Source organism: Argiope bruennichi, chromosome 2, assembly GCF_947563725.1.
Source record: "Argiope bruennichi chromosome 2, qqArgBrue1.1, whole genome shotgun sequence".
NCBI classification, from domain to species: domain Eukaryota; kingdom Metazoa; phylum Arthropoda; class Arachnida; order Araneae; family Araneidae; genus Argiope; species Argiope bruennichi.
In genome coordinates, this window is record NC_079152.1 from 83,103,774 (window position 1) to 83,124,542 (window position 20,769).

A 20,769-nucleotide genomic window follows, 5' to 3' on the forward strand; every position below is an offset into this window, starting at 1 on the left:
CATAAACTATTCAATCTTGTGACTTTCTCCGATGTTTAAAGAATAAGGAAGAAAGTCGAAATTTTGCACAGTTTACATAAGGAAACTGAAAATAAAATTACATTATTGCTGATTCCTTCTCATGTTTTTATGGTATACTAGCGGCCGGTTCGCCAATCTTAATGCTCGTTAAAATTTTATTAATTAAATATTTTATGTAATTCCTACTTTAACAGCTTTTTCATCAAAATATTTTAAAACTTCAAATTTTGATAGTCATATAATTCACTCATAATATTATAAAAGCCTTCAGTCATAACGTAATATGTATCTCTCTCATTTTCTGTTAGCTCCTCTTTAGAATTTATGCTTTAAATTAAAGTGGAAATGATTAATCTGCAAGTAATATAATAATATTTTTTACTGAAACAAAGCATTTTTTTTAATAATATGATTACTGAAAACAGAGTCACTGAGCATTTAAACCTTATGGGCACTAAAGAATCTTCCTTAATTTATGTATTCTCTCAAGAATTTGTCAACACAATTTTCTCAGATTCATCATGAGCAGATCGATTAATTAACAATGTTTAATTTTAAATGCATCAAACACTAAGAAAATAAACAGAATCGTTTAAAATAATCGATCGAAAATAGGTTAAAAAACTACTTTAAAAACGATGTACTTTTAACTATAAGAATATACAAAAAATATATAACTAACATAAATACAATTTAATTACAAAAGCGTACAATTCACCTAAAAATAATTTCAATCAAGTCCGCATCCGTTGAAAATAGTTGTCAACAATCAGAACACAATGCGCATGCGTGAATTTTCAACGCCAGTTACGGTAACGCAAATGCGTGAATTTTTCTACGCCAGTTGGGGTGACGATATGCAGATTAGAGATTTTAAATTTCCTTTATTTTGTTTTATTCTAATTCAAAAGTATTTCAGAATGAATCTGAAAGATCGATTAATTAACAATGATTAATTTTAAATGGATCAAACATTAAGAAAATAAACAAATTCGTTTGAAATAATCGGTCGAAAAATGTTAAGCCTAACCTCATTAGTGTGGGAAAAAAACTGGAGCCCTACTCATTTGTCGGTGGGGAAATGAAAAGATAATTTTGGCGGGAATGTTAGCTTTTAATTAATAATTAAAATTCTAATTAAAAATTCAAAAAAAGGGACCCCAGGTGCACATTCCCGACCTCCAAGGTATGCATGTGCTAAATTTGGTAGCTGTAGGTCGAACGGTCTGACCTGTAGAGCGTCAACACACACACACACACACACATATTGAGCTTTTATTATAAGTATAGATAATGTCAACTCCATTAAGATGGTTCATATACAAAATAAATAGAACAAATACAAGTCTATGAAAATGCACATCTTTAATATCTCTCATAGTTTGGTACTTGAAAATGCTTAGTTGAAAGAATTCTGGGTATATAGTTATGCATAAGCTATTTTATTAAAATTAACATTATTCTCGGTGAATTGCCAAATCTGTATTATATGTGGCTAGTCAAGAATACAAAAATAAATACGTAAACAAAACAAATGTCTGTAAACAGCTCTTTAATTTAAAATAAAGACTAACGATTTTCTTTAGATCCACTTTAAAATGTCACCTCTTATAATAATATCACTACTAAATTGCGGCTGATAAAATATCTTTTTGATATATTTACGCATTTCTACATAAAAGAAAATTGACTTTAAGGTGAAAACTTTTACGAGAATAATAAAAAAAAAAGCATGGTTGGTGGTTAAATGGTTGAATATTTTACTTTAAAATAATTATCAGATATATCAATTATTATTTTCTTGCACATTCAGCTTTCAATATAATTGTTAAATGTAATGGAATTTATTTTCAATTTCTATGGAAATGAAATCATTTTACATGGAAATTTTAATGCAATAGAATCTAGAAGAATTTGAAAATAGAATACGTGCAGGTATATGAAAAGCTGGTAAAAAAGGCTACAAATTTTGAAATTTTTAATCATTCTTAATATTATATTTGATACTATATTTAATCTCATTGTTGATATTAGATTTTGCAAGTGCTTTAAATAATAGGTCCAAGCTCTATTAAAATAGTTTAATTTCTGCACCATAGATGGCACCACTCTTTCCTTTTCCTTTTTTTTTTGGAAGCACACTTCTTTTACGAAAGATGGCAGCACGGTATCATAACAGAACTGATTCTATTTCACTGTAGAAATCAATTCAGACCAGCTCGGGATTTAAAAATAAATAAATAAATAAAATAAAATAAAAAATCGATAAATAAATTTGAATTAGAAAACCAGACAGCTGGAAAAATTGTTTAACAAATTTTATTCCATTAATTTTATTTTTTCAGGGAAAAAAAAAAAAAAATCGAAAAAAAGTTTGAGTTTTAATCTCTAAAAAAAGCGGTCTTATGTTTGCACACGATAATTTATTTCAGGTCTGTCTCACACTTATACAAACAAAAGTGACTAACAAAGCAGCTACAAATTAATCAATTGTTAAGTTTGCTGTCATTTATTTTTAAGTTTTTACTATTTTTGTCGAATCAAATGATATCTTATTTTATGAATGAATAATAGGTGACCAAGAATTCATACTTGATTTGTTCTTTATCTAAAGTGAACATAATCCAATTTATAAATGAATATGATTATCTAAAAAATATATTAAATTTTGAAGAAAAAAATCAAAAACATTTAATAGCTTTGCACATATAAATAAAAAAAGGTTTTATAATAAATTTTGAGATAAAATGAAACTACACTCTTGTAAATATACAAGGGTATTTATTATAAGATTAGAGAATGGCAAAAATAAATAAATAAAAACGGCAGTGTAGAGAAAAGCCGATGCATATGTCTTTGAAAATAAAAGTAATTTTATTTGAATAGAAAACTGCAGTTGCTTTGTATTCATATTACCTATCGCTTAATCTAAACTGGAAATGCTAATATTTAATATATTGATTTTAAAATTTCAAGCTCTATTTGCCATTTGAAGGGAATTAAAATATTGAAGAATTAAATGAAAATGTAAATAAAGAGATGCATATCGCTAGTAATAATAATAATATCGTTTATTTATTTATGTATAATGATATTTTCAAAATAGTTTTCTTTTCTAAATCGTTAATTTTTTTTATTTTATTTATTTATTTTGTAAGAGAATTACAGTCTTCGGTCTTTGACATAAGACAGAACCTCAAACTTTAGTTAAATTTTGTGTTTATAAGTTTACATTATTGAGTGTAGAATTCAGATTTTACACACACACACACACACACACACACACACACACACACACACACACACACACACACACACACACACACACACTCATGTCCACTTATATATAATGAGCAAAATAATTTGTTTAAAAGTCCCTGTTATTCTGACTCAGTCAACGAAGTTGAATCTCAAAAAGCTTCAAATTATTACTTTCATCATCTGTATATGCATAAGATAACTGAGAATTTTAAAAATGCTTTTATAAAATAAATATTTAATTTTGAATCTAGCAGCTCGATGCAACCTCAAGCTATTTCTTTATTTAGTTAAGTGGAAGTGAAGTTGAGAATTTTAAATCATAATTCTTTTTTTAGCAAGGGGAAAAGAAATAAAAGTTAATCTACTTAGTTGCAAGCTATCGATGATGTACCAAGAATTACACTGAACCCATCGGAAATTATATTTGTGTATGTTTGTCCTACAAACAGAGAAAACAAAACAAAAAAGAATCATAAAAAGTATGTTCGCTTTCATTTTCTAATTAAAAAAGTATGCAGCATACTGTGGGTTTGCGTGCTTAATGATAGCTGTGTTTTACTAAGTGTTTCTTTAATTAAAGTAAAAAACAAACGGATTGAAAAGGGGATGATACTCAAATTTAAATCTACATTCTCATGCAAGATAGACAGAGTGTAATTTATAGATAAGATCACACATTTTCTGGATGGGGCCTTTGTACACGATGCTAATAAAATAGGTATGCTCATCTTAAACTGATAAAATATCACAAGAAAGAAATTATTTACGGAAATCCTAGTCGAAACAAAAACAATTCAATAATTATAATTTCCAAAATTTGTATAATCCTCTAATACCATTGATTTACCTGAAATTTAAATTTTTTTTTCTGAGATTCCGTTTTTGGTGCGAGTAGATTTTGTTGAGATCATCAAGTAAAACTTGTTGTTCAATTGCATTAGGAAACTTTTTTCCATTGAATATTTAATTTATCATTTAAACAGGCAGCGAATAGGAAATAAAAAATAACTCATATGTAAACAAGTATAGCATAAATTATTACACACAGTGTTTACACATAATAAAAATAATGCCTAATTCCATTATTACACAGAATGCTAAAGGGTTACCCATCCTTCTATGATGATTAAATGAATCCATTTTTTAACAGATATAAAGGGTGATATTTCCGTAAAACTGAATGTTTTCCAACTGCGTTCTAATTTGATTTCTCGTCTTGATATAATACCATTAAAAAATACCAGAAATTCTTCTTATCGGTACGTGTAATGCTTTAAAATTGATTTTGATTTATGAATAATAAAAATGACGGAAATGTTCATCTCTTACTTGCATTATTTACAAATATATCACTCATTTATGGCCATGTTGATGCTTTGTTGCACTGATTTCAGTTTTGCTTTCTGGAGATTTTCCTTAAAACTGCAAAAAAGTACAACCCCCAATATCGAAATCTCTGTTCTAGATTTGCCAATAATCGAGATGAGTTAGTATCATTTGCGTGTTACACAAGCAATGCAGTCCATCGCAATGATTCGTGCCAAAGCTCTGTCTTTCTAATATTTAAGCAATGAAAGAATGAAACGATCTATACCATTGAGCAATCAAAGTTTAGTCTGTTTATTGACGTAGCATTCTGACAATCGCAGTAATGAGAAAGTGTTTTGGTCATAAAAGCCGTAAATAAGCTTCCCTTTTAAGTTTGGGCAAACATTGGAGTGAGACACACTTTTGTATTTTTGGAATGTAATTACCTTAGTTACAAATGCAGCATACATTTACCGCACGTTTACTTTTAACATCGTGCGTACAGGTAACAATGATGTCCGACAGAATTTCACACGCTATCTTCGAATGCATTGAGTAAATAACATGGGAGTTGGCTGCCATTTTCGTCTTTGATTTTGTTAGACTAACGATTCGTCCGATGTACGTGATATAATTTCATCTAAAAAAATTATTCTGAACATTATTTTTTATTATAATTAATATAATTATAGATCTATTAATTATACTTTGAGAATAAAAAAAAGATTTTAAGAATACAGATTTGTTACAATTTTTTAAAAAAATTCTTTCTTAACAGATTTTTGATTCCTTTAATTTTTATTTAATAGCTTGTTTTTTTTTTAACTCAATATAATTCTAGATCTATTAATTATACTCTGGGAATTAAAAAAAAGATTTTAAGAATACGGATTTGTTACAATTTTTTAAAAAAATTCTTTCTTAACAGATTTTTGATTCCTTCAAATTTTATTTAATAGCTTGTTTTTTTTAGTTCCTAATAATTCGAAATTAATTATTGAAGTTGTATCTTATTTTGATTCTATTTATTCTTATTCTGATTACTGTTCACATTTGGCATCACTTTGCTACAATTTCAAAATCTGTTTTCAATAATTAATAAATACTTAGTTACTATGTAGATGAAAGGAAAAGATGGACATTTATAATGGTATATATGAAGGCTTAAATTTATTGATTTGACCGGTATCTTCCCGAGATCGTTTACTTAATACTTACGAAACACTTAAATAGACAAAAATAATAGCTCAAATATAACCTGCAACATGGCTTGAATGCACTTTTCGCTCTGAAAAAAGTCATCGAAAATTATTCAGATTTATTAAATAAAAAAATAAAAAAAAAAGAGCGAGTAATATTTGTGAGATACGGAAACAAAAATTTCTTTTAAACTGAAGTAAATAGAAATGCAATTAAGTTTTTGATAGGACCTTCAATGAATGAAGAACAAAGTATGTTTGCTATCATTTCGAAAAAAAAAGTTAACTATGCCTTGATATATTTATATATCAGTCACATTAATATTAATTCTGTTAAAAAGTATATGCTATTTTGTTATTTTTAATTAAAAATAATCAAATATTTTAATATTTTTTCAAATTACAGAAGTTAAAAATCTTGCTGAGGAGTTTAACTTATTTGGATTAAAACATTGTTTTGAAATTATGTAAGGGACATATCGAGAGAAACCTCATAATTTCAAATCGTGGTAAGGCATGGTATTAACATTTCTTTATCTCCATCTTCCTACCTAAATTCTCATTCATAAGGATATTTGAACACCCGAGAATCAAACGTGCACCAGGTATGCTAATAAAACCTAATTGAAATCACATGAACTATTTTTCTTCTTGTAATGTGTAAGCTTAAAGAAATATTTTATAAAATTGTTGTAAAGTAACACAATTTCTGCATCTTCATTTCCAAATTCTCTTAAATTTTAAGTATTTTTCTTTAACTTCAAATACAAAACATTTCTTAGTCAGCTTCTGAAAACTACAGAATTATACTTGATGATGTTATATAAGTTTTATTACCAAACATTAGAACATTGCACAATGTTGATAGATCATAACATTTTTTTTCTTGCAAATCACATGTCTCGAAAGATGAGTAGGTCTAAATGTTTTTCTTCTAATAAATCTAACCTTCAAGATGAGCTTTTATGAATGACTTGACCTTCAGACGAGAGCTTATCCAGAGTCAGAAGCCGAAGTTGACCTTCCTTGAAGAAATTCATGATATTTTTTTTGAAGCTGTGCATAACGTGTAGAAATATCATGATCTTAATGATACCTAATAGTTCTCATCGGAATCGTTTCTACCATAAATGGGCTTCGTCATCATTAGTTATTAACTAGAAAATAATGTTTTTCAACTAAATATATTATTTCACAAATAAAATAAAATCTCGCGTGAAGAAGCTTTTTATATTCTAAATACTGTTTAGATATGAACTTTCAGATTTCAAAATAGCTATTGATTTTTCAAAACGAAAGCAGTTTATTTTGAAACATAAACATCATTACTTAAAAATTTTGTTGAAATATTTTTTTTATCCCTTGATAATTTACACTTTTTAGTTTGAAATAAACATTTAAAAGCCGAGGAGATATTTGATTAACTTTGGCATTATTTATCATCATTCACAGTTTTCTATATACAACATTCGTTTTTTTTCATCTATAATAAGAAGTAGTATGAAAAATTTTAAGCAGATGTTTGTTTATGAAATTATAGCACTTATTTTTTATAGTTCTAGTAATTTATGTTTATGCATTTGGAAATAGCAATTTATTTTTCAAAATAAATTAATTTTCTTTCTAGAATTATCAACAATTCGAAATGACTCCATAATGGAAACTGAAGTTAGTCTTAAGATAAAAATAAAATTAATAAAGCGATCGATATATTTAGGAAATTTTACTATCATACAAACATTTTCTATAATTAAGCAGATTTCTTTACAGATAATATTTTAAAATATGAACCTTTTTCTAACAAAATAAACATAAATACTTTTACACTATATTTAAGTCCGCTTTTCAAAGTTTAAGAATAAGCTTTAAATTTCAAATAGGTTGTTATTTACAATTTTTTAATAAGTCAAATTCGTAACAACGAAAAATCTGAATAATTTTTCATCACAAACTGCTGCCTATGCAAGAGAAATGGGCAATATTTTTAAAAGAGGATTTGAAAATTTTAAAGTAACCGAAATCTGATAATCGCGGTTTAGCTGATCTTCGAAAATCTATTAAAGTTTCGATTCTCAAACATGAACTAAATTATAAATCATTTAATGTCGAAAGCAACGAAATTCGACGAGAAAAGATAAAGGCACATTGGTTTTAAATTACATATTATAGCCAAGTAAAAATAAATTACATGGCAAAATTCACTAACAAATTGAATAGCTTTTGATTTCGGAATTTCTGTTTCTGGTCATATTACAATAAAATTGTATAATACTATTTTTTAAAAATCTTATTACTTCGAACAAAAAAACAAGAAGAAAAATGATGGGAGGAACCTAGACTTACACACTCAGGTAATAAGCATGTTTGCATCAAACTAAGAAATTCTTAGAAATCGCAAATTAAAACGAACCCGAAAAGATGGATTTCTCGTACGATTGGTTGATTACAAGAATCGACTCGAGCCATCCATTCATCAGCAATGTTATTCAACTTGGGTTCGAAATTTCCAGTGGCATCTGAGAGCGCGAACAGGATAAGTCTGCCACTGCCATACTGCGAACAAAAAGATAATTCTGTACTACTTGTTTACTTGGAAGCTACCCTTCTCTATTGAAAGAAAATGCAATCATCTCTACAAAGACATCTTTAGTGGCCCGTGCTCCTCCTCGCACAAAAGATGTGAGATTTTGGCATTCGGTTGGAATTAATGGGAAAAGGAGTGAGATGGGAAATTATACATTCCTCCAAAATACAGAGCAGGGGCTTTTGGATGCCGCAGGTAGCATTTTTCGAGAGCTTTGGAAGCTGTTGACAATTGGAATGCTATCCCCACACCATCTGATATGACTCGAAAAAGGTGTGGTCATTAGAAGAGATGAAATCTTCCTTTCACTGACGAAGGGGCGTTGAGATGCCCTCTCAAAGGTTTGCAGATTTCATCAGTTGCAGTCGGAAACAAAGGAATAGTGGTGCAAGTACACTTATGAGAATGTGGGTGCCTTCAATCAATGGTTTGCGTTCATCCATGGCTCTGACTACTATTTCAGACAAAGAATTAATTGGCAGATCATCCATTCTTTAATACAAAAGGCTCAGAAGATTTTTGAATATGTTACTTTATTCAAAACAGCTAAATTTTTCATATCAAAATTCCTTTTTAGCATAATGTTTTAGAAATCTGTCTGTATGATAAATAGATAATGCCGCATTATCACCGGAAATTCTATGAAAAAATATGTGAAACAAAAAAATGTAAACCAATTAGAAATATAGCATACCACTTTCAGGTATGTAATCGTTAGTCAGTATTTATCAACATCTAGTTATGAAAATTTAAGCTACAATGAAAAAGTCAGTGTGTCAGAATTTTAAATTCTTGTTGATTATCAGTGAACAAGTTTATATTTGGAAATAAAAAAAAATCGCTTCATAATCAATATGCACTTGAAGCAAAAAGTTAAAGCGATGAAATAATAATAATTATAAAATAATATATAATTTAAAATAATGGATTTAAAAGACAATATAAGAAAAAATATTTTAAAATAATGGATTTTCCAACATATATATACATTTTTAAATGAAGAAAAACTGTACCTAAAAAAACAAATGTAACCGTTTAATAAACTATAAAAACAAAACACCGTTTAGGGAAAATCTGTTTCAGACAATCAATTTCAGGATTTTTTTTAAAAGTTTAACATTATATTTTAAATAATTCTCTTAAAATCGGTTGACTTACCAACTGAAAATTAATCTAAATATACAGATTTAAAATTACCATATAAAAAACTTTATAAAAAACTATATAAAAAGAAATATTTTAAATATGCACAAGTTTTTAAACGCACAGGTAAAGATTAATATTTTATAAATAACATGACTTTATTTACTTTTGACATTTCGAGAATACTGATATTATAAACCAAGATTATTTTACTATATTTGCTTTTATGCAGACGATTATTTTTTGAGAGAGTATATTTATGTTTAAGTAAATACCGACATCTCACTCAGCTTCTAAATGTTAACAAAAATATGATGCTAGCAAGTTTACAACTTAATAAAGACTAAAATGTTCATAAGATAAAAAGTAACGACAACTTTTTCATTTGTTTCTTTTTTTTCATTTCAATATTAATCCGATTTCTTCACGTTCTATTCCCAATATGAATATATACAGCCAGATAAAATTTTGTTCTTGCACCACTTTCCATATGAAGCGCTTAAACCTCTTTTAAGTATCCCTCGAACGCAATCATTATGAACTGCAATGATTCATATAGTAGAATTTTTTCTTCTTCGCATTTTTTACTTAAACGGTTTTGACTTTAAAAGAAATTCTGACTTGGGGAGTTCTTTCTTAAATACTCGCATTATTCCTAACCTTCTTTGAGAAATTTAATTTCCAGTGGCAGAGTTTTCGCACGCCCTCCAATTGGTGGGGTAGAGAAATTAGCTCTTTGGCTTACTTCAATCTATTGCATTACATTTGATGAATACTTGATAATACTTTTAGAAAATATCTTTAAAAATGTTTGCTAAATATTATTGCTTGAAAATTTATAAAAAAAATGATAATTAAGGAGTATATAAAAATGAATAAAGGAAAAGATGCAATAAAATCTAAGTTAAAATGACAATTAATTTTAATTCAGCACTTTCATGCCACTAATTTACATTCTTTATTGGATTATATCCATCGAGAGGTAATTCATAGTCATGTGATGCACGTTAAATATGCTGTACTATTTTAGATTTAGAATATAATACACATTAAAAAAAAAAGAATGCGAAGTCGTACCGCAGTGTAAGATACGTGCAATCAGATGTTAAATGGCATTTATATCTATGATTGATAATTATTCGTAATGTCACATATGTTGGTTGAGCCATTAAATGGAAAAATGAAATCTTCTTAATATCGTAGCTTGTCTTTTATTAATTATAATGTTGTGAAATGTAATCATTCAAAATAATCTCATACATAATCAATAATCTCACACGTAAAATATTGTTGGGTTTTTTTTTTCAAATTTTAATGAAAGCATAGCTGATTCTTGTGGGCAGATTTTAAATATCTAATTTCATTTGTAACATCTCATCTCACTTAAGATGTCTTATTTGATAATTCGCAAGGGAAAGGAATACATTGCTTTCTTAGCCCACCATATATTGCTATATTATATTAAATATTATTTTTTTCAAAAGGTGCAGTTTGATATTCAGTTACAGAATATTCTGTCTGTAATAATATTAAAAAAAAAATCTTTTTGAAACGGAACATTTATTGTTGCTCTTTATAAAAAGTGCAAAAAAAAAGTAAAAGAATTTCTATATGGGTTACTACAAAAGATAAAATTTCTTAGATTCTCAAGGTAATATTTCTTATGATAATAAAATATTATCTAAAACTAACAAGTCATTGTATTGATCTAATGTATAGGGTCCCAGAGGTTGAAGTTGCTTAAAACCTTAGTATAACTTTGACCTGCATTGTTTGCAAGACAATCTGCGTTGCAAATACATTCCGTAACTAGGTGTTACACGCAACATTGTTTTGTAAATGGAGGAATTATACGCAATTAACACAACACTTCGAATATATACGTTTTTAAAAGATACTTAGGAACCATGAAAAGGATGAACATCGTAACACCCTCAATAAAATAAAAATGAATAGTTCGGAAAATCCTTAGAATAAAAACTCATAACCAAGTGTCTGCAGAATTTTCTTTTCGGTAAGTTAAAAGGAATTTTGCATGACAGAAGCATAGTAGGTTGATGAAAATTGAAATCTGACTTAAGCCTTAAAAATGAAAAGAATCTTGCAAAACTTCTTTATTTTTATGTAAATTTTTTTTTTATTCTTTTACCTATGTTGAAAGGCTTAATATTTTGACTGACAATAAACACCAACCTGTCTTTTCTGTTGACTTTTAATATTCATTTGTTTTTTACCAGTTGCATTTTTTTCCTTAAAATAATGCTTGAACAGCATTTTAATAATTTTTTAGCAATATATATATATATATATATATATATATATATATTTGGAACAAAATAATTTCTTTTCCGAGATTTAATAGCAGAAATTCGTTTGATATTCCGAGTTGTGAGTTCTTGATTGGGATTTATCAACTTTATAATGAATTCAAATATTCATATGTCCTTCTAGGAAATTAAAAAATTAATTTGATGTAAAAAATGTAGTACTGAAATATTAAAAGCATCAAAGAGTAATAAAATCCTACTGGAGTAGTACATGTTTGTGAAAAAAATGTTAATGTGCATATTATTGAAACTTATCCTGAAAAACTAGCAGCCTTTGGAAACAAATTTTCTTGTTTATAGGACAATTTCTATTTTATTAAATGATAGCATTTGTATATTGTTTGTATTTTTATGAGAAATTTGTTTGCTGAATTTATTATAAAAAAGCAGAATTCAAAGATCGGTAATGTAAAAAATATTGCGTTTGTTTAAAAGAATTTAAATTAAGTTGAAGTATTTAGTCTAGCCCCCGATAATATCTAGAGTTTATGACAGATTAAACATCTTCTGGGTTAATATCTGGGTACTATGCTTAACACACACACACACACACACACACACACACACACACACACACACACACACACACACACACACACACACACACACACACACACACACACACACACACACACACACACACACACTGTAAGATAATAAGTCATAAGCAGTAAACTATAAAACGGATTTCCAATTAAGTAATTTCGTGCAATTAAAGGTTATAGCTAGTTTCTAAAAAAAAAAAAAAAGAATCTTGGGGAAAAAATATCGTTTGTTGATTTTTCAAATTATATAGTTGCAATAAAATATTTTATTATTCTAAAATAATTTGCAGCAAGAGTTACTTCATTAATTTATAAAAGCATTAGCTTATAATGAATTTATTTTTTCCTTTCACTTTTCTTTTCGGAAAAATTCCAAATCCTTGATTTGAGGTAAATTTTGCTTTTACGGAATATTTTTGTTTAAATAAAAGAAAGATATTTGCTCTCATTTGCAAGATCTTGTATTTAAAAAAAAAAATGTGCTGCTTGCTATGCATGCATAAATAAATAATTTTAATGAAATAAAATTTCATTTTGTTCAAATAAATGGACTGTCAAGTAAGAAAATAAATAAAGGTATTACAATGCCGATTTGGGGAAGTTTTATTCATATATTTTTTTTTAAATATCACTACCTACTGTGAGTTTCATGAATCCCACACATCTTAAGGTTAATTTTTTAATTTTCATTGAAAGTTTTTGGAATTAAGATTCCTCTGAATATTTTCGAGCAAGTCCTTCACACGCACTATCAACTAGACTTTTAACCATGACTTCTGTTGAAGGATAAGGCAGGTTGCCCGAAGATCACAGCGTAGGGCTGAGATAGATTGAAGTAGTCACCTTCGGTATCTGCATAGTCCAACAAGCGAACAATAACATTCTTAATCCCTAACGCCACTAGCAATATAAATGAAATAAATATAACAGAAGGAATAAATACGAAATGAGCGCAGAGTAGGCGTATTAGTGGAAGCTTATCTATGAAGAGGCGCCTGCCTGGGAAATAGGACAAATGAATTGAAATTAAAGTGTCACTGTGCTTAAATTCAAATTTAAAGGATATTACTTCCCCGCTGAGTATAAAAACTACTACGCCCTTTTCTTTAAAATACTTTTCAATGATAAGCCTGATAGAGGATTCGTTTTATCACACGACAGATTGGTGCTGTCGGCTTTTTGTTTAGCACAGATGTTTATAATAGACGTGGAATATTGTATTGTTTCAAATGGAACAATTATTACCATGTGGCGAATGGAACTATTTTAAGGGAGATTGTTAACATTTATTTTTATTTAATTTTGTTAACTAAAAAGGAATTATGGAGTACTTTAACATCCGGAATTAATTAGTGATGGAATACTGTAACATCCAGAAGTTAATTTCATAGAATCAGAATCCAGATTGTATTTAAAAGAAAAAAAAATCTGTATTAGATGTTTATTAATTCATAAATATTAAAGACATTTCTGCAGAATACTGTTAACTTTCTTTAGAGGTATTAATTAAGAACAGTTTAACAATATCAATTCATACTCCACTTCAAATGTGTGGTGCTATTTTTGTTAGAGAATTTTCCAGGACAAAAAAAAAAAAACAAAAAGTTGAAGACAGCTCGCCTGTACATATTCGCTGACATGCGTGGTTACTTTTTTCATGCAATTATGACATTTCTTGAATTTTTTAATAAAAGAAATGGAACATATATGAACATTTATACTAATACTATACTAATGTCATAGAAGAGACAATTACATATTTCCAAATTTTAAACTAAAAAACATTTCACAAAAATTCATTCCATATTCTTTTACTAATATAATATAAAAAGTGAATATTACTTATTTTGAAGATATAAAAAAGTTAAGTGTCAGTATATATAAACGTTATATAAAAACCCATATTAGATCTTGGATGAAAAGCGGACAGAAATTAAAAATGTATCATTTCCCATTCTTCTTTCTTATTTAGTATGTAGATATTCTATTTATTTATACAGTACTAGTTTTGTTTTGTTAACGGCGTTAGGTTATGATGGTAATTTAATTTCATTTTATACACATAATGGGCCATTGCTTTTAATAAAAAATAATTTTCATTTATGAAACATATATTTTGCTAATCTAGTGACTGCACAAACAAAAAAATATATATTTTTTTAATCTTGAATTTAAAACTTTAACAGCCGACGTACTGGCCTAGGGGTAGCGCGTCTTTCCCGTTATCTAGGCTTTCCGGGTACTAGTCCTGGTTCGGGCATGGTTGTTCTCTTCCTTGTGTTCGCTCTGTGAGGTGCGTGAACGAGCCCACCCAGTAAAAAGAGGTTGTGCAAGCGAGTGTGTGTGCTATCTTCATTTGAGCTAGAAGTCAGACTTCTGCCCTCGGGTGCTCAGGGGTCTTTACCCTTGCTGAGCAAAATTAATAATCACATAAATAAATAGTCACACAACAACAACAAAAAAAATCAACAATTTTGTTTAATAGACATGGATTTTCTTAATTACATCTGAAGCTCATTTATATAATCCACTGTTTCTCAGTGGAAGCCTGTTTATACATTTTTATTTAATTTGCTTTGTACCAGGCTCATAAAAAAGTAATTTTGCATTTAGGTTTTCATGCAATTTTGGTGTCTAAGGATATGATATTCTATGTTATTTTGTATTTTCATTGACAATACTCTATTTCTATAGTATCAGAATTTAATTATGAGCAAATGAATTATTTTATTTTCATTTTGATTCCGTACTATAGAAGCCATTTGTTGTAAATAGGAGAAAATTTTTTATTTCATGTCTCCATAATATTTACAATAGTGAATTTATAAATTAAAGACAAAATATTAAAAAATAAAAAATTCAGTTTTTTAAAAGATTAATAAAAGTGTTTTTTTTTTATAAACCATATTTAAGCTGCTTATTTATCTAAAAAGTTTAAGATGAATTTATGACAAAGTGATGCATAATTTTTGTGAAATACTTTATTACTTCATAAAATTGTTATATTATTATACAAAAATATCTTTTTTTGGCTCATTCTTTTACCAGGTTGTTGACGAACATGGTACGATAAAAGCCTGGGTTGATACACTTTTCGACCGAGGAGGGCAATGGACAACATATCTTCGGAAACCGGAAAATGAGCAAGACAAGAACGTAACTCCAGTATTTTTTGGAGGACAGGTATTGTTAAAATTTATAAATATATGTTTGACAATTTAAATATATTATATTTTGGTTAAAAATGAAATAAGTTGTCAAATTTGTGTAAATAATACTTCATGTGATAATAATAATGATTTTACTATGACGACACTGATCGTAAAGTTAGAAGATTTATTATTTATCAGATTTTAAAGATTTTATTGGTAATTTTCTCCAGTTTCTACTTTATATGCTATGCTGAAAAATAAACGAGATTTCTTTTTTTTTTCACTTAAAATAATTCAAATTATATCATTGTTATGTTTGATTGAATATCTTACATGTATACACATTCCTTAATTTATTGCAATTCTCGTATTATTCTAAAATCCCCGTACTTAACATTGTGTAACCGATTCGGATTTAATTTTTCAAAGCCTGAAATTAAATCCAAAATTTAGGCCTATGACATAAAAAAATAAATATTATGCAATATTTTTGTGAAGAAGAATTTGAGAAATGAGTGGATGCAGGCAATCTCGTTACATCATTAGTCTTTCTTGATTATGGAGCAATATTTAAATGTGCTGGAAAAGAGAAAAACCTTTGATAATGTGGGAGAGCATAAAGATGGAGAAAATACATAAGCTACGAAAGTCACGAAGAAACAAGCAGAGGAGATTACAGATTTTATAAAATTTGCAGAATAATATTCATCTGTGTCAGCACAAATTTATACTTTATACATTATATATTTTATAAAACATCTGTGACAGTTTTGTATGAAATCATTTGAAGTTCCATGCCATCACAATCAGAAATGCACTACTCTTATATGATAGTATTTATGGTTATTTTAATACACAATTTAATTTTTTTCTAAAGTGTGAATCACGTTATGTGTTTAACTTTTGATAATCTGCATTTTTTCGATATTATTTTTTAATTAGAGCTAATTACGGGTAAACTTTAGTAATTAACAAATCATGCCACAATTTTTCACACGCAAAAAAAGAGGTGGTAAGATGTAGAAACACGTATTTATTTATTCGAAAAAAAATCTCTCATACGGTATCAGCGAGGCTCTGTTATTACTGGAGTAGAGTGATTTGATTTTACTAATATTATTGTGGATTGCACTTGATACAATTTATCGTATTTTTCTTCAAAAATCATTTATCGATAGACTTTTTAAAATCCAATAGAAAAACAATTTTAAACATTTTGTTTCAAGATCGACGTCTATTTAAATTAAGTCCTTTGATATAAGCTGATGATATTTGTACTTAAATATTTTTTTTTTGGCACACGAAATCACCAACTACACTTTTAAATATTTGAAAATAGCTTAAAAATTTGCCTTCAATTTCTTTATTTTTATTTTATTTAAAGTTCTCTTATTTATCAAAAGCTAGATTTTAGCTTTTATTCTCTAGAAAGAGCTTATCAGAGAGTATTTTAAAATCTGAAAATGAGTTATTCCGTCACTTAAATTCTAAAATAACGATGACAAAACGTGTTTCAAGGATTCCTCTTCTTTGAAAAATAAAACAAAAGCAATTTCCCTTTATAACTATAATTAACGAAAGAAAACTATACTTATATCTAAAATCAGGTTTTCACTTTACTTTTGGGGATTATCATAGTGTTTTGTAAATTATTGGAAAAGTATTCGAAATTGTGCTTATTTTCTTCGTTTTCGAAACAAACTTAACATAAAAGGTTGGTAAATTGAGCTTTAAGTACGTCTTAAAACGTCTTTACTATGCTGATAAATAAATTTATAAACGAAATGTTTCTTAAAAGAAAAATAACGAAAAATGACTGTGAAATGCCTATTTATAAAGCTTTAGAGTCGCATTGTTTAACAGTAGAGAAGAATTCATATTTGAATTGGTCTTCACAATACTGTTTTTATTATAAAAAGCAAAATTGTGCTTTAGAATAGTATTCATAATATAGACACTATTACTTCCCAATTGCTCTAACTTGTAATTTAGAAGTCCAGATAACAAGTTATGTCTTTGAGCATTTTCTTTATTTGGAATATAATGGAGGCAAATCATTTTTCATATATTTCAAGATAGAGTTTGATTTGTGTAAAAAATAAGAATTTTTTCGATTTGTGCGAAGGAAGTTTGTTTTATCAGAACAAACTGAATATTCAAAACCATTGATCAGAATAGTTTTCATTCTAGAAAAAAAAAATTCAACAAAGAAACCAAACAACGTCTGGTGCGAGAGAAAAATAAATAAATTTGGCGAAAATAGCGCCAATGAAAAAGGAAAAGGAAAAAAAAAAATTTACTTGTTGATAATGGTCAAATTTCAATTTTTATATCGATATTCAGGCTGATATTTACTAATACACTCATAGTAGAGTAGAATCTCCGCTGTATAGGCAAATGATGTCTCTTCAAGGCGGCGCCAAAAAATGGAGCTATTTTTATCATTTTTTATAATAAAGTTAACGAACTAAAGAGATATCAAAGGCGCTGTTGTTATAGATTAAAGCGAAGCGAAATGAAAAAGTATGGTGAAATAAAAGCAAATACAATGAAATAATAATTAACTTAAAGAATAATCATTTATATTTCCAATATTATATTAAATAGTTTGAGGATTTTTAAATAAAAGCTGACAAGAAATCATTTATGCAGACGACAAAAAGTTTGGCCATTTTTGAATTTGCATGTTAAAAAAAAGTTGTGCGAACACAATTTGAACTAAATATTTACAGAATAAAACATCAAAAAAAAAAAACACATGGACCTGTTTATTACACCAAAAAATAAATACATACAACGGTTTTGAGTTTCCCTGAAAAATGAATCTTTATTTTTTTAACATTCTGTAGGTATTTTTAACAATAAAAATAAAAATAAATAAATAAATAAAATGTTAAAATAACGCATGAATGGTGACTGAGAGAAGACATTCGAATAAAAAGGGTTAAAGCACCAAAAGCGTATATTAAAGATCACGCAGAGTTGTCAAAGTTTAATGTAAAAAATAACAAAAAATAACACAAAATTTGACTTTGATTCACAATTTCAGCGCGAAGAACATACACTAAATTCATCTCTACAGTTTTTTACATTTTTCGCCTATTTTATTTATGTACATATGAACAGACAGATCAAACATCTTTCAACCAAAATTTGCTGAGATCAAAGCGTACCCAAAAGTTCGTCTATTGGCTCTTATTGAGCTCTTGGATTATTGTGTTCATTTGCGAAAGAAGGAACAGACAAATATGGCAATGATTGATTATCAATCAGACAAAATTTGTTATAAATCTACAGTTTTACTGCAAAAATTATACATATATACAAACAGACAAACAAAGGTATAATTCCAAATTTTTTTCGAGCTCAGAAAGATATAAAACACGAAGATTCATCAAAATATCGAAGTCGAATTTTCGATGAATACGAAATTTTCTTTTTGCAAGCTTTATATATGAGAAAAAAAATAAGTAGCATTTTCTGGAGATGAAAAAGAACTTTTCGTGTTGCATCATGCTTATTTAATAATAATCCAAATATTTCTCCCAACAAGGCGTTTCTGCTTTTATCCTTTAAAAAAAATTCATCATTCAAATCAACTAAATATCTTAAATATTTTGTATTTAATCAACTTAATTATTTAATTGAAACAGTATTAATTCACTGTTAAAATGTAGCTAGTTACTACCGCTTCAATAATATTTTGATCTTCATTTTAGGACTTAAGAATTAAGCCACAGAACACAAATAATTTTCACGATAAAACGCAATTCACACATTAGCGGTAACTTGAATACAAAATTTTCCAATGAATTTGTTATCTCATATGCTAGAAAAATAAAAATAAACTAAAACAGAAATAATTCCATTCAACATTTCCCACTTATTTTTTGAACAGCTCCCTTCAGGTCACCAGGAAGATGTCGAAATAAAATACTCGTTCGAAAATGGATGTTCGGCAAATAATCCTTTCGCTTCAGAATTTAGCAAGATGTATACATACGGCGCTTTCCTCGTGGGAATTATATTTGCTTTTCCATTAATGTACAATCGCCTGCAGACATATTGAGGACATCACAGGTTTCATGGAGATATATTCAAGAGTTCGGCATAAGATGGTTGATATTAATTATGGCTGTGGAGTCTTCATTGTTTTTAGTGAGAAAAGGGGGTTGATGAGTTTGATCTACATTTGGAACTGCATCAACCCCATGATTTCAGTTTTGTATTCTTTCTTTGTAAACAAGAAATCAATGGAAGTCTTTGTATTGTTCTCTCTGTGAAACTATGTGGCAGCGTGAATCAGTTTTTGTTTCCCCTATTGACTTTTTTTTTTTTTTTACCTTTACATTTGTTAAAAGGGGTAATTTTCTGAAGTATTGGAATGTTATTGGGCATAGATAATTAAAAATAGTAAGTTTGAAAATTCTTGTAAAAAAATTCATTTTGAAAGCCTATTTCAGTTTTGAAATTCTGTTTTCTGGAAATAGAATTTTGTAGGTATTTAGGTATTTAAATAAATAACGACTTCCAAATGTCTTATATAGACATGGTGTTATATAAAAATTTTTCATAAAAATAAAAATATCTAAAAAAAATTATAAATAATTAGTGCTTAAAAAATCAATTTCTATAGATTTTGACGAATTTGGAACAATCATCAACCAAATTAAAAAAAAGCTTTTGAACGTATTTAAATCCTAAGATTTCAATAGTAAATTAATTAATATTTATTCTAGATATTTGATTACAACAATTTACAATGCAATTGTTTTCCAAACCCTCTCATGTTTAAACATAAGATATCCTTATTCAGTTGTCTTCAAAACTTACTGAGAAATTCTGCTTATGTGATTCGCAGAATATTCTCCATACTTCTCAAGTGTTCTACTTTGGTTTCATTTCTTATTCATTATTTTCCAAAGTAGAAAAAGGGTATACTTAATGTGTCTCAAAGTTTGTAGATATTAAATGCCACGCGTCATGAAGATTGTCGCATAATTATTATGATATTAGCTGCCAGTTGCGATCAGTTTATTCATCCAGATTATTGACTTTCTAAGCTGCTAAACGATTAATAGGGAATGTTTTTTTTAATTTCGTTTATTTTGACACAACAGTTAAATTCGTTGAATTTAATTGACTCAATATGCTACAAATTACTGTGGATAGAAATTAAAGAATATACATATTTAGGAATAAAAAATAAAGTAAACATTTTATTTATGA

General features: G+C 27.8%; 1 protein-coding gene across 2 annotated transcripts in view; it reads left to right on the plus strand.

Annotated features, from left to right (window-relative positions):
- The window catches only part of LOC129957556 (histone-lysine N-methyltransferase MECOM-like), a 239,593-nt gene that overhangs the window by 81,796 nt on the left and 137,028 nt on the right, over window positions 1-20,769 (plus strand). For both annotated transcript variants that reach the window (XM_056069918.1, XM_056069928.1), the window contains exon 3: window positions 15,437-15,571. In XM_056069918.1, the coding sequence (XP_055925893.1) occupies window positions 15,437-15,571 (135 nt within the window). The remainder of the gene's footprint in view (window positions 1-15,436; window positions 15,572-20,769) is intronic.